Source organism: Mandrillus leucophaeus, unplaced genomic scaffold (genome assembly GCF_000951045.1).
Source record: "Mandrillus leucophaeus isolate KB7577 unplaced genomic scaffold, Mleu.le_1.0 Scaffold365, whole genome shotgun sequence".
Taxonomy (NCBI): Eukaryota; Metazoa; Chordata; class Mammalia; order Primates; family Cercopithecidae; genus Mandrillus; species Mandrillus leucophaeus.
The window spans coordinates 378,815-395,187 of NW_012103865.1; the positions used below are offsets into that span (position 1 = coordinate 378,815).

The following is a 16,373-nucleotide window of genomic DNA, read 5'->3' on the forward strand; positions in this document are numbered from 1 at the left end:
GAAACCCTGTCTCTACTAAAGATACAAAAAATTAGTCAAGCATGGTGGTGCACACCTATAGTCCCAGCTACTTGGGAGGCTGAGGCAGAAGAATCTCATGAACCCAGGAGGTGGAGGTTGCAGTGAGCCAAGATTGTACCACTGTACTCCATCCTGGGCGATAGGATGAGACTCCGTCTCAAAAAAAAAAAAAAAAAAAAGGAAAAAAAAAGTCTATCCCCAGATCACGGTGCACCTGTGAGATGCAGTTGTCAATGTCCTCCTTCCCTTCCTTCTCATTTGCTGTTTCAATAGGGCTTCCTCATCCTGGGCTCTTTATTAGAATTGACCTGCATCAATCCAGTGCCCTTCACACCACCTACTAGAGAAGGTTGCATTCTACATTATGGTCTTCAGAGATCCTCTCTAGGGCCCCACATGCTTCTCTTTTTGTTTACCTGTGTCTCAGGGGACAATTTTAATCTTAGTCTTATACTTCTCATTTAAGCAGGTTAGGCTACACTATGCACTTACAGATTTCGCCAATAGAAACTTTGAGACTTCACATCTTGTAAAATAAAAAAAAAAATGTACTAAAGATAAGAATGTTTATGGATGTAAAGCTCTTCGTGTAAGCAAATAGTCTGGTGAAACTGAAGTTCAAAGGTGTTTGTGTGGGGTAGCTGTAGCTGTTCAAAGGTGTTTGCTTGGCTGTCAGTATGCTTGATTTATGGTAAGGCCAAGTCTGTTGGATTAGACATTAGATATTAACAGTAAAGTCAAAACTAAGGAATATAGTCTGAATAATTATGATAACTATTTTGTATTATCACAAACAACTTAAAAACTATTGTATGACTCTGATTGATTCATACTATGCATGGATACAGTTTCAAAACCTGTTTGGACCATTAGAAAGTTTTAATGAATAATGCTAGCAAAATAACCACAAGTAAAGTGTTACTGGAACATGCAGTATAAGCATCACACTGACAGTTGTAGCTGACCCTTTTGTTTTGATCAGTGGTTCTCGATGTGTACCAAAATTACTTGGTGAGATTTCTTTTTATTGTGGGAATAACACTTAGCATGAAATCTAACCTTTAAACAAAATCAATGTGCAATATGATATTGTTAACTATAGGGACAATGTTGTATAGAAGATTTCTAGAACATAATTATCTTGTATAATGGAAACTTTACACCAATTGAATGGCAACTCAGCACTTCCTTCTCCCATTTTCCTGGCAATTATCATTCTGCTCTCTGCTTCTCTGTGTTTGACATAATGCTAAGTGAAATAAGCCAGTCCCAGAAGGATAAATGTTGCACTGAAGGAGTCTTTTATAACCAAACTATTTAGAATCCCTGGCACTCAGTGATAATAAAAGCAAAACCATTTCACTTGGGTTTTATGATTGTTTTAAAATGCTTTGCACCCTTTATCGCTTGCACCTGGGGCTGAACGCATCTACCACCCCATTATTGGGTGGTAGATGTGAAGGGCACCACCTTCTCCCTAACCCTATCAGGTAAACCTACACATGTGAGCACTCACATGAACCTACACATGTGGATTTGAACCAGGTTCAAACTCAGGCAGCATAGTTCCAAAGCCTGCCCTGTTAACCAATATGCTACTTGTAGTAATTATTAAGTATATTGTATGAGAAACTAAGACTGCTCTCAATAAAATATATTTTGAGAGTGAGGGGAGAGAGAGAGACCAAGAGAGACAGACAGACAGAAAGAGAGAGAGAAAGAGAGACAGAGAGAGAGAGAATGGTAAGGCTGGTCAGGAGAAAAATTACCTTCACTTTCAAAGACTGAGACTCACCAGAAGAACTCATTGGACCTTGTGCTTGTACTCATAGCAAAGATGTATCACAAAGATGTAGTAAGAATACTTTGATAACAAGGAACAAAGACATGATGGAGTTTAAAGAAATCCACATGAGACTTCTTATGTTCTCTTCTTCTGCGAGAAAGCACACTCACCCCAACAGTAACAATGCAACAACGTAAGAACAACCTTTCTGCCCAGGGAAGCTCATTAGAGATTCAGCACCTCCAGTACTTTTGGTGGCTGGTGTTAGGTGCTGAATTGTGTTATTAAACATTTATATGTTGAAATCCCAGCCTCCAGTACTTAAGAACATGACTATGTTTGGAGATAAGGATTTTACAGAGGTGGTTAAGGTTAAATGAGGTCCTCACTAATACAACTAGGATCCTTATAAGAGGAAATTAGGACACAAACATGCATAGAGGGAAGACAATGTGCAGACATGGGAAAGCTATCTACAAGCCAAGGAGAGAGGCTCCACGAGAAACCAACTCTGCTGACACCCCGATCTTGGATGTCTAGTCTCCAGAAGTGTGAGAAAATACATTTCCGTTGTTTAAATGACCCAGTCTGTGGTGACTTACGGCAGCCCTCGCAAAATAATTCAGCTGATCACATTGGCACCCTCTGCCTATCATGCAGCAGAATCCCAGACTTGCAGTAAAGCAGATGTTCAGCCTAACCCACATGGTTTGTGCAAGCAGTCTAGGCACACTAAGCCATGCGTACCAGTTACTGATAGTGGGAACACTCCCAAAATTCAAGTTCGCAGACACAAATCAAGAGCCAACTATGCGAGCAGGCCCTTCTAAGGATGGCAGTCTCAGGCCCACTGTGTCAACTCTTTTCTATATGTGCACACACACAGAGTGACACTTCCATGAGCACAAGGGATGCCCTTCACTCTCTAGCACCTCTAGACCCTTTCTAGTCTAGACAATGGCTGAGGGATTATGAGTGTGGGCCGGGACAATGACATCACAAACCGTCAACCCACAGCCTGGCCCTGGGAGAAGAACTATAATTTCTTCAAAGCAGCCATGGGAACCAGGCTCCTCTGTTATGTGGCCTTTTGTTTCCTGGCTGTAGGTGAGTCCTGGGAGTCGTTGGGTCTGGGGAGTTGGTGGCAACTCCTAGCCTACTATTTCGAGGTCTTGTATACAAAGTTTTTCTCTCCTCAGGCTCCCTGGTGGCCTGTTTATTTCACCCTTGCTTTCTGCCTCTCACAGGCCTCGTGGATGTGAAAGTAACCCAGAGCTCAAGATATCTAATCAAAAGGACAGGAGAGAAAGTTTTTCTGGAATGTGTCCAGGATATGGACCATGAAAGAATGTTCTGGTATCGACAAGACCCAGGTCTGGGGCTACGGCTGATCTATTTCTCATATGATGTTAAACTGAACGAAAAAGGAGATATTCCTGAGGGGTACAGTGTCTCTAGAGAGAAGAAGGAGCGCTTCTCTCTGATTCTGGGGTCCACCAGCACCAACCAGACATCTATGTACCTCTGTGCCAGCAGTTTATCCACAGCACAGCACAGCCACATACTCTCTGCACAAAAAGAGCAGATGTAAGAGAGAAGAGGCCCTAACTCAGGGCAGGTGCTGGCTCCAATGGCACATTCGTGCTAAATAGAAAAAAGTGGCCGCTAAGGAGAAACTAGCTCCATAAGCATATTTCTTTGCAAGGAGAGAATGAGGTATTATTTTTCACCCAATACCAGTCAGGGACTGTTCTGGATTTAATCCCCCCAGTCCAATGTGTTGTAAATTCACGAGTCCCAACAAGGAGGAGACGTCTTCTCGCATATTCACACCGTAGCCCTGTTCTACCATTTCGTTAATTAATTTTACCTGCCCTTTTCTATCCTTGTCTCTCTTACTGTGATTTTCTACTTTGCTTAGTATTTTGTTCTTGGTTGATATTTCACTACCACTAAGTGATATTTCACTTAGTAATTTCCACTTAGTAATTTGCTCTTGGTTGAATTTAACATATTCTAAATTCTTTAGATGATTTTTTCTGTCCATGTGCTGATTCAAGAGAAAGTGTGTGGAATTTGAATTCTGTTCATTCAAGTTTGAAAGAGAAAAACTCTGATTAAAACAAACCTTCTTCCAGGTTCTCTGATCAATCTTATTTTGCTGGAAAAAAGTTCTGATCACAGAAGTTTTAAACTATGCTGCAGAAGGTGGTAGGAATTTGGCTATAACTGCACTCATACTCTTCTGGAAAAAGTGTGTATTTGTTTTGAAGAATAAAACGCATGCTCTTCTGTCAGTAAAAATTAACAGTGCTTTGGAAATACAAATAAATGTAAAAGGTATTAGAAATTCCAACTGCAGAGCACTTGCACAATTATTATTGGCAAGACAAAACAGGCATCTTTAAACATATTTTGATTCAGTGCTAAACTTTTGTGTGGAAGAAGTCAGAGAAAAAATTTAAACCAATGTGTATTACAGTATTCAAGATTAAGTTTGTATGAGATAGGACTTGAGCTGATTTTGAATACAAGTAAATGAGGGAAGAGAAACTATCAAAAGAAAGAAATACCCTGCAAATGTTTCTGTGAGAGATTCTACCAGAACGAAAAGGAAGATTCTTTCCCTGAGGAAAGGCAGGAATCAGAATTCTCCTGGCTGAGGTCAACATCCAGAAGAGAGAAAGCACATCTTTCCAGAATATCATTAAAATCCTTTCCCTTTTGCCCCGAGAATACACTGTAGCGGTGCTTGTGACTGCAGCATTTCCCCTGAGATAATACACAAGGTTTGATACAAGAAATTCTTTCGCCACCTTCTAAACATTACAGTGTTTAACTCCTACATCCTGTTCGAGAAGGAGCTTTCTGAGCACACGATTAGCCATAGAAACTTCAGACTGACGTTGATTAAAAGGGTGCTGAAAAAACATCACGAGCCAGGGCAGCAACGTCTCTGAAGTCGTCCATGGTCTGATGATGTCACACCTCCTCCTCTTCACCTGACTGGAAGACATTTTCCCAAGAGCATTACCACCAACATCAAAGAAACAAAACCCAACTGGTCACTGCAACTTTTGCTGCTCACACAACGACGAGGATGGCAAGATGGCAAGATCTGTAGAGAACGGCAATATTTTTTTGTGGAATGTGATGTTCCACTTTCTGTTGTTCTGTGCTTTGAAATTTTCCCATGCAAAAAAAATTATCAATTACTGATTATTATATATATTTCTGTGACGTTAGGATTAGAGGCAAATTCTGCTTAGAAATAATTCCAAGAACAGTTTTTATATTTTATTTTCATGTTGATAATCAGTTAGATTTGCTTCAGCCTCAAAAAGCGTGTTTATGTCAAATTAAATGAATGCTGGCAGGGAGCTGCACTTTTTTTACTAAACAAGAAAAGGGTTAAATAACAGAACACTGTATCTACAAACTTTCATATTTAGTGAATCTTCAGGGTTTCTGAGATTCCTACATTTTCCCACAGATTATTTATTTCTTATAGCAAGTATTGTCCAGACTCAGAAGATCAACTGCAAGAGATGGGAACAGATACCAGCACTGTGCATCCATTCCCAGGGCTATGTGGGACCATTTCCATCACAGGGGTCATCACCTCAATTGAGTCCCTGGTAGAAAGAGCGCTATGCTAGACTCAGCTTCCCTTCTCGCATGGTTACCACCTGCTCCCTCCAACACAGCCTCACCTTGCTAAGAAAATGCAGCCCAGGGAGAGAGGAAGAACACATAAAAAATGAAAATGAAAATGAAAATAGGCAGAGATGGCATGTCAAACATCAAAGTGAGTAAGAGAAGACATCTAAAGAGGGCGAAAGGATTGTAGATTGGAATAGGCGGTTTGAATTTAGAAAAACGAATGAAAAAGTGTTCACTAGGGGGAGTTCACAGTTTAGAGAATAGACTTTTTTTTTTTTTTTCTTTTTGAATTGGAGTCTTGCTGTGTTGCTGAGGCTGGAGTGCAGTTGCACAATCTTGGCTAATCACAACCTCCTCCTCCCAGGTTCAAGTGATTCTCCTGCTTCAGCCTCCTGAGTAGCTGGGATTACAGGTGCACGCCACTATGCCTGGCTAATTTTTGTTATTTTTAGTAGAGATGGAGTTTCACTATGTTGGTCAGGCCAGTCTCAAACGCGTGACCTCGTGATCCGCCCACCTTGGCCTCCCAAAGTGCTGGGATTACAGGCATAAGCCACCATACCCAGCCCACAGAATAGACTTTTAAAAGCACATAAAAGATCATGGATGTTTACCATGAGAGTACAGAGAATAATTAAGAAATTGTAAACCATTATTTCACTAAACATACGTTAACATACATCACATTAGGAGACCAACAAATTCACAGAACATAAAAATTGATACTCTAAATCTCCAAGTAAGCAATGTTTGTTTGTTTATTTAGCTTTACTTTAAGTTTGGGGATAGATGCACAGAATGTGCAGGTTTTTTACATAGGTATAACATGTGCCATGTGGTTTGCTGCATCTATCAAACTGTCATCTAGGTTTTAAGCCCTATAAGCATTAGCTGTTTGTCTTGATGCTCTCCCTCCCCTGGTCCCCCACCCCCAACAGGCCCTTGTGTGTGTTGTTCCCCTCCCTGTGTCCATGAGTTCTCACTGTTAAACTCCCACTTATGAGTGAGAACATGCGGTATTTGATTTTCTGTTCCTGTGTTAGTTTGCTGAGGACGATGGCTTCCAGCTTCATCCATGTCCCTGGAAAGGACATGATATTATTCCTTTTTGTGGCTGCATAGTGTTCCATGGTATACACATGCCACATTTTCTTTATCCAGTCTATCATTGATGGGCATTTGGGTTGGTTCTGTGTCTTTTAAGTAATGTTTTAAATTATGTGATTTGGGAAAATATAACAAAATAAATTAATTTTTGTTGAATGGTAGTATTAACTGGGCTCTTTGCTGGGACATGGCTGGGAAGAAGTCTGGCCTCTTCCTGCAGGGAACAAGGAAAATTTAGAGAAGGAAGCAATTTTTTTCTCTAGAGACCACTGCAATATCACAGGTAGTTTATACATATAACATACAACAACCCTGACATACAGGTATTATTTTCTCCTAACTAAAAATAAATTTAAATAAGTGAAGTGTAATTAAACCTAAATTTAAGTGACTTGCCTATAGCCACACAGCTGAAAAGTTAGTGGAAAAGGCATGTTTCTATATATTTTTTTAAATAATAAGATAATTGAAACCAAGATAGGCATATTTCCATCCTCAGCTGAATGGGTTCTAAACCCAACCATTAGGGCAAAGATGTAATCCACACAGCCAGAGAACGGGACCTTCTAACTTCGTGCCAGCAGCATAGCCATAGCACCAAAGACATTTTTCATGTCTTAGCACAAACTTCTAACACCTCCATTTTGAAGTAGAAGGATAAAGGCTTAAGAGCAGAAACTGGGTCTTGTTAGTGGTGGACAAGTGGACATAGTCATATTAATTGTAAGTGTTTTACAACATTCTTTGATAATCACTATTAAACCAGCTGTAGATGCATTGTATCATCATTTATTCCCCATGTTACCATCATATCATAAGATTAACATTGACAACTTTGAAAACTTGTTGCTAAAATTAAATTATCTCAATTTTCCAGTATCCTCCTAATTGACCTAGCCAATTTTGTATGGCTTGAAAAATTGGGAAATGTCTTCTCATCTGTGCTAGATCTTCTTCAATCAATTTCAATTCATTAAAACAGAAATAGCAAGAAACTAACAGTCAAAGGGGTTTCTTCATCCCATCATTCACTACAAAAGGCAGTGACAAGCATCTAGATATAACATAGATCTCTTCTGCCCTCTGTTGAGGGCATCAGAACTGGCTCAGTTCACTCAGATATCAGTGGCAGAAAGTTGAGGGAGATTTCCTGTATGCTCAAACTTTTGGTAGAATAAACTGGTACCTGTTCTATCCAATGGATGCTGTCTTATTTAACCTGGGACCCTGAAGGGGTACTATTCACTAATGAAAACATTAAAAAGCAAGCCACAAGATATCTTTAAAGAAAGAGAAAATGTAACGAGAGGTGTATAATCATTACATAATGTATCAGTCTGTTTTCACACTGATGATAAAGACATACCTGAGACTGGGAAGAAAGAGGTTTAATTGGACTTAACAGTTCCACATGGCTGAGGAGGGCTCAGAATCATGGCAGGAGGTGAAAGGCACTTCTTACATGGTGGCAGCAAGAGAAAAATGAGAAAGAAGCAAAAGCGGAAACCTCTGATAAACCCTTCATATCTCATTAGACTTATTCACTATCATGAGAATAGTAGGGAAAGGCTGGCCCTCATGATTCAGTTACCTCCCTCTGGGTGTTGTAACTCCTACAACACGTGGGAATTCTGGGCGATACAATTCAAGTAGAGATTTGAGTGAGGACACAGTCAAACCATATCATTCTGCCCCTGGCCCCTCCAAATCTGATGTCCTCACGTTTCAAAACCAATCATGCCTTCCCAACAGTCTCCCGAATTCTTAATTCGTTTCAGCAATTACCCAAAAGTCCACAGTCCAAAGTCTCATCTGAGACAAGGCAAGTCCCTTATACCTATGAGCCTGTAAAATCAAAAACAAGCTAGTTACTTCCTAGATACAATGGGAGTACAGGGATCAGGTAAATACAGCCATCCCAAATGGGAGAAATGTCAAAAACAAAGGAGTTATAGTTCCTATGAAAGTCTGAAATCCAGTGGGGCAGGCAAATTTTAAAGCTCTAAAATGATCTCCTTTGACTCCAGGTCTGACATCCAGGTCACGCTGGTATAAGAGGGGAGTTCCCATGGTCTTGGGCAGCTCCACTCATGTGGCTTTCCAGGGTACAACCTCCCTCCTGGTTGCTTTCACGGGCTGGCATTGAGAGTCTGTGGCTTTTCCAGGTACATGGTGCAAGCTGTCAGTGGATCTACCATTCTGGGATCTGGAGAACAGTGACCCTCTTCCCACAGCTCCACTAGGCAGTACCCCAGTAGGGACTCTGTGTGGGGGCTCCAACCCCACGTTTCCCTTCTGCGCTGTCCTAGCAGAGGTTCTCTATGAGAACCCCATCCCTGCAGCAAACTTTTGCCTGGGCATCTATGCATTTCCATACATCTTCTGAAATATAGGCAGAGGTTCCCAAATCTCAATTCTTGACTTCTGTGTACTCACAGGCTCAACATCATATGAAAGATGCCAAGGCTTCCACCCTCTGAAGCTACAGCCGGTGCTCTATGTTGGCCCCTTTCATACAGGCTGGAGCACCTGGGACACAGGGCACCAAGTCCCTATGCTGCACATGGCATAGGGAGGCTGGGACCCACCCATGAAACCATTTTTTCCTCTTGGACCTCTGGGCCTGTAATGGGAAGGGCTGCCATGAAGGTCTCTGACATGGCCTGGAGACATTTTCCCCATGGTCTTGGGGATTAACATTAGGCTCCTTGCGACTTATGCAAATTTCTGCAGCTGACTTGTATTTCTCCTCAGAAAATCAGTTTTTCTTTTCTACTGCATCATCAGGTTGCAAATTTTCTGAACTTTTATGTTGTTTCCCTTTTAAAATCGAATGCTTTTAATAGCACCCAAGTCATCTTTTGAATGCTTTGCTGCTTAGAAATTTCTTCTGCTAGATACCCTAAATCATCTCTCTCAAGTTCAAAGTTCCATAAATCTCTAGGGTGGGGACAAAATGCTACCTGTCTCTTTGCTAAAACATAACAGGAGTCACCTTTGCCTCAGTTCCCAACAACTTCCTCATCTCCATCTGAAACCACCTTGGCCTGGACCTTATTGTTCATATCCACATCCCTATCAGCATTTTTGTCAAAGCCACTCAACAAGTCTCAAGGAAGTTCCAAACTTTCCCACATTTTCCTGCTTCTTCTGAGTCCTCCAAACTGTTCCAACTTCTGTCTGTTACCCAGTTCCAAAGTTGCTGCCACATTTTTGGGTATCTTTTCAGCAACACCGCATTCTACTGGTACCAATTTACTGTATTAGTCCATTTTCACGCTGTTGATAAAGACATACCTGTCACTGGGAAGAAAAAGAAATTTAATTGGACTTACAGTTCCACATGGCTGGGGTGGCCTCAGAATCATGACAGGAGGGAAAAGGCACTTCTTTCATGGTGGCAGCAAGACAAAAATGGGAAAGAAGCAAAAGTGGAAACCCCCAATAAACCCATCCGATCTCGTGAGACTTACTATCACGGGAATAGCACAGGAAAGACCAGCTCCCATGATTCAATTACCTCCCCCTGGGTCCCTCCCACAACCCTTGGGAAATCTGGGAGATATAATTCAAGTTGAGATTTGGATGGGGACACAGCCAAACCATATCACATAGTATATATTGAAAATGTATAGTCAAGTATCTTGGATGAGATACATATTGCCAGATACCACACAGTTACCTACCTAAGAAAAGAAGTCAATAATTACAGTCTATTAATGGTCACATTAGACAGACAAATACTTACATGGTAATGCCAGAGCCCATGGTTTGAGATGCTCTGAAATGTGATGGTTCTCATACATCACATTCTTGTCTAAAAATAATAGATAAGTGTTCAGAAGACCTTGCCCTCAATGAGCTCATATTACTTCTTAATTATTGCCATTCTGCTTTACAAATGCTCAAGAATCTATATATTTAATATTCAGTTATGAATATATTTTATGCATGTGTAGGGTGGTAGGGTAAGAAGAGGGCTGATGTTAAATTTACTAACTTACAGTTTCTAGGTGTAGAACTATTGCTTGCCCATATCTGAACATTAAAGCTATATTTGTCTTTCTTTGAATTTCGATTATATGTTTTTCCATTTTATTTATTAAAAATTATGACCAGAGAGAGTGTGTGTAGTTGATACCCAAAGCAGAAAATCGAGTTACAGATGACTAGTTTATAAATTAAACAGAAATCCCTTACCCTCATCCTTCACAGACCATCTAAGCAATACATCAAATGCTAGTAGCCAATAATCTTTTTTTTGACAGGAAACTAAAAGTTTATTCTAAGAAACTAAATAAGAAGATCTCAAGCCTTGGAATTACATGGCATATCAAGAGTGATATGAGATGTAGGGCTAAAGACAAAGAGAATAATTGATATATAAATATATAGTCTCATATAGTCAATTATCCAGTTTCTCTTGCTAAGAGCTGTTAATGGTATGAGATTTTACCACATTTGCAAGCTAAGAGGTTAGCTTGACAGCATTCCATGAATGCTAGCAGAAGACAAGAGACTACTAGATTACAAAGCATTTTTAATACTCTCAACACAGCAGGCAGCATGAGCTTCATATGTCTATAACAGACCTATGCCTTCCCCTCTGCCCATTTCCACAACAGTGACACAGAGCAGCTGCTGGATGCTGTGGGTTTTCTCAAACCTGATCAATCTTTGTCCCACGGGGGTACATTATGTTTATTATCCTGGATAGCAAACAGATCCAGAGAGAGATGTTATCTCTATCTTCCAGGCCGATTGCTATACAAACATTCTTGACAAGACAGTCCAAATGAAAAGTTGATATATGATTGTAGAAATGTCAGAGACCCATGGGGGAATTAACTCTCAACACCTCTCCACTGCCTTTGGCACAGAACAACTAGGTAACTATACCTACAGTAGCATAATAATATATTTTTATTTGAAGAAATTGAGCACCCCCAGAAAAGAGACTTACAAATACTGATATTTCAGTGTCCCTTATGACATGACTGGTTTCCCGCCAAATCTCTTCAAGTAAAATCTCCTAGCGAACAAGTACCATCCATATTACCAGGCTTCCAGTCACGCTTTTAGTGCTTTACTCTTAAAAATCAATATACAATCAAAGATCATTAGTATACAAAATTTCTTAACATTTATGATAGAAAGCAAAAGAGACAGACATTAAAGGAAAGAAGAGAAAAACAAAATAAAAAACAAGAAACAGAAAAAGGAAAAGAAATGAAGTAAATTGTGGGAACAAAGAAAATTGAGGCAAGCATATGAAATACAGAGAAACAAAGGTGGAGTTCTAAATAGCAATCATATAAATGATTGTTTCTATCCAAGACAGATATAAGAAACATGTCATCCCTAAAACAGAGTAAGATTTTATATATATATATACACACACACACACACATATTTATATGTGTATGTGTATTATATATGTATGTATATATATCTTTTTTCCGGGGAGAAACTTTAAGAAAGCCAAAATAAAATTTTAAAATAAGAGTCAAAAGAAAACTTGATATAACATCCCAGAAAATAGAACAAAATATCAAGAAGTTATATAACAGAAAACATGAAAGAAAATATAAGTGACTTGAAGGGTGAACACAGGAGAATCAATGGCTGTCCAAGAGAAAGTCCAGAAAAAAATTTAAAAATTATCAGAGAAATCATACCATAAAAATTAGTTCTCAGAAATGAAAAAACGTAAGCCTCCATATTTTAAAATGCCTGTTGTTGGCTGATTATTGTAAAACAACTGAAACTAAGGCATACCTTCATGATTTCAGAACACTGGGGACTAAATGATTCTAAACTACAAAAGACAAAGAAAATGTTAAAAATCAAAATTATACTTAGAGAAAAGCCATAGATAATGCAAAAGTGGAATAACATCACATTTCTAAATAGCAACACTGAATTCTAAAAAAAAAGATGCAAGAAATATCAATAAAATTCTGATAGAAAATCATTTTAATCTTAGATTTCTCTACTAACCCAAGATATCAATAAAATGCAAATAAAAAGACATTTTAAATTATGTTAGGATCCAAAACATTTACCTCTATCTCAAGCTTTCTTAGGAAATTACTGGGTAGTATGTCTCAGCAAACTGAGAAAACAAACCAAAAAGAAAAAAAAAATGGGATACAGGAAATAAAAAAATCTCATTCAGAGTAATACCAAAGAAAAATGTCAGGATAAAAGCTGGGCAGTGGAACTAATTAGCAACTGGCCCAGACTAAAGCAAAGGGACTCCAGGGTTGCATTTTCAAATAACGCCAAAATGCAGACTATGGATCTATTAAATCAGACATCTGAGTAACTCATCCACAATTTTGTAGCATTTGTTTACATGGCCTGTTAAAAATCCAGATCCATCCTGGAGAAGGTGATCCCAATCCAGATTATTCAGCAATATCAAATATAGGTAGAAACCAAAAGACAAAAATCTGCTGATTTTTCAAGCCATTAAAAAGATTGATGCAGTTCTGGTAATGGCATCATAATTCTTGGAAGACCCATGCCACAAATAACAAATATAAACTCAGGACAAGCATTTTTAAAGCCTACCTTAAGGGACTGCAAAGCAACTAATAGCAGGTAGAAACTATAGGGAAGTCAACACTTGGATGAAAGGTAAGTTTTCTGTTTTTGTAGCTTTTTGCTGAAAAGTAGTTCCCAGTCAAATAGACACCCATTAAAAAGCCAGCTGTAGAGTTAGGAAAGACAGCCAAGAAAGGGAAAGTCCAAAAAATAACAACCCAATGTTCTCCAGACAAACTCTGTTTGAATCTCAGGTTGAGGCCTAAACTATGCATGTGAGAGGAATACTGTAATCAGCAGTGCTAAACCTAAAATAACCAGATAGAGATTTCGGCTGTTGCCCACTGTAGGAAACAGAATTTGAAGTATAAATCCAACCAAGTTAAATGCCTGTTAAAACAAAATCCAACCATTCTTAGAAGGATAAAACAAAATCTAGATATATTGTGGACGATGTCCAAGATATAACGCAAAAATTACTAGGCATATGAAGAAAAGAAATCACACGACCTAATTTGAATGAAGAGGCCATTAGTGGATACAAATTGAGTTTACCTGGATGCTGGAATTAGTAGACTGAAATTTAAAGTAGCTATTATAATCATGTTTAAGAATATAAAAGAAAAGGTTCTTATAATGAATATAATAGGAACATTTATAACAATAATGAAAACTATTAAAAATAAATGAAAAATTTAAAATTTAAACTGCAATATTTGAAAATTAAATAAAATCTCACTAAATGAAATTTGAGCAGATTAGAGATGACAGAAGAAAGGTTCAGAAACTTGATGTTATATCCATAGAAATTACAAAATCTAGAGAACAGGAGAAAAAATATGAAAAAATTAAAGGCCTCAGTGATCTTTAGAAAAATATCAAAAGGTACAAAATGCGTGCAATTGGAGTAAGAGTGAAAGAAGAGGAGATATAAATATTAAAAAGCATGGATAAAAAACAATATTTTTAAAAAATAGCCTAATTTAAAAGTATATTGAAAGACATAAAAAGAATTTCAGAAAAATAATCTGTAGAACACCTACCTAGGCACATCACAGTCAAATTGTCCAAAACTAGAAAATAAGACAAAATCTTCAAACAGCCAGAGAAAAATCATACATACCAGGAACAATGACATGAATAACGATAATTTTTCATTTTAAAAAAGTGAATACCAGAAGAGAAGGGAACTGTAGCTTTAAAGTGCTACAAGAAATAGAAAAAGTCAACCCAGAATTTGATATAAAATATTCAGCAAAAAATTAAAATACCACAGTAAAGTTATCTGAATATAAATAAAATTAAAATATTCATTGACAGTAGAACTACATGATAGTAAATGGCAATGGAATTCTCTTCGGTGAAAAAGAAATAATACCAGTTGGAAGCTTGTATTGTGAGGAAGAAATGAAGAGCACAAGAAATAATGAAATGTAGTCAGATATTAAAGAATCTTAAAAATTCTATATAATATGTAAGACTAGTTAAAGTAAAAACTTCATCATTGTACTATAGCATATATAAAATATATATAATACAGAATGACACTAAAACTTAAAGGATGGAAGTAGGAAAAACAGATCTATTAGTTGCAAATTTCTTATATTTTAAGTAAACTTCTACAATACATTAAGTAGACAAATAGTTTTAAATGTATCATTCTTTATTTTCCAGAATAGCCCTGAAAATATTAAAGAAATGTAGCTAAAAGCCAATAAATAAAAATCAAAACAGAATCCAAAAATATTATTCAAATATTTAAATAGTGTCTATTCTAGGAGCAAGTTTGGTCTAATATTAAAAAATCAATCAATGTAATTCATCTTATTAACACATTTTTAAAAATCTATTTGATTATACCTACAGATAGAAAACATTTGGTAAAATCCCAAACTCATTTATGATAAAAACACTCAGAAAATTAGGTTAAAAAAAGGGACTTCTTCAATCTAATAAGGCACCTGAAAGAAACCAACAGCTTATGTCACATTTAATTACAGAAATATTAAACATCTTCCCATTTTTATTTCTTAAATATTAAACATGTTCAAGATCATAAACAAGTCAATAATGTTCACTCTTACCACTTCTATTCCATATTGTACTGATACATAAAAACAAGAAAAATACTAAAAAGCTAAAGATCAAAAGATAAGGAAAACCTTTTTCAGAGATGAAAGAACTATTTAATTCAAATATTAAAAGAAACCTAAATATTAACTACTCATATTAATAAGTTCATACATTAATTCACTATTACAACATATAAAACTTGTATTTTGTATACTAATGGTAAACAATTGGATAATTCAATTTTAAAACCTGAATTTATATTAAAAAACATAAAATACTTAAATTTAACCAAAGATGTGCAAGACTTGTATACAAAAAGCTAAAAATAGTTGCTAAAGGAAATGAAAGACAGTTTTAAAATACAGAAATATAAATCATGTCTATGGATTGTTGCAGCCTCTGCGTCAAGAGTCCGCTACAGCCTGGAACACCTAACAAAAGAAATGCAGGTGCAGTGCCAGGGATTGGAGGTGGCTCCCCACAAGTCCTAGAAGTAAACCTTGTGAGGGGGCCATCTCTCTCCCCCACCCACCTCAGAGCATGCCTGTGAACAAGAAAGTCCAAGAGCCACGCAAGCTGGAAGTTAGCCTAGCTACCGGCCATTCCTCTTAAGCGCCTTCTACTGGATCACAGCACAAACTACAACACTAAAATTATCGTGCTTATATATGCAGGATGTGAAACCCGGTGCAAGAATTCACCCACAAATGTGGATTCTGTACAGAGCCCTGACCCTCCGAAAGCATCCAGAAATGTAGCCAACTGACCATACTCAACTTACACCACAGTTAAAGGAACACCAACCCTAGCAGATGAGAAAGAATCAGCACAAGAACTCTGGCAGTTCAAAAAGCCACAATATCCCCTTACAGCCAAATGGGTTACTAGCTCCCTAGAAATGGTTCTTAAAACCACTCTGAAATGGCTGAAATGACAAACACAAAATTCAGAATCTGGATAGAAAGGAAGCTCACTGAGATTAAGAAGAAAGTTGAAACTCGATCCAAGGAATCCAAGTAACCCAGTAAAATGATCCAAGAACTGAAAGATGAAATAGCCATTTTGAGAAAGAATCAAAATAAACTTCTAGAGCTCAAAAATTTACTACAAGAATTTAATAATGCAATAAGAAGTATTAACAACAGAATAGACCAAGCTGAGAAAAGAATCTCAA

The 16,373-nt window shown here is 37.7% G+C and overlaps 1 protein-coding gene and 1 gene segment (V, D, J or C); both read left to right on the forward strand.

Moving 5' to 3' along the window:
* The window catches only part of LOC105546604, a 261,509-nt gene that overhangs the window by 98,876 nt on the left and 146,260 nt on the right, over positions 1–16,373 (forward strand). The gene's annotated exons all lie outside the window — the stretch shown is intronic.
* Positions 2,564–3,570, forward strand: LOC105546600. The segment is given in 2 exon segments: positions 2,564–2,914; positions 3,055–3,570. Coding segments are annotated over 2 exon segments (480 nt in total).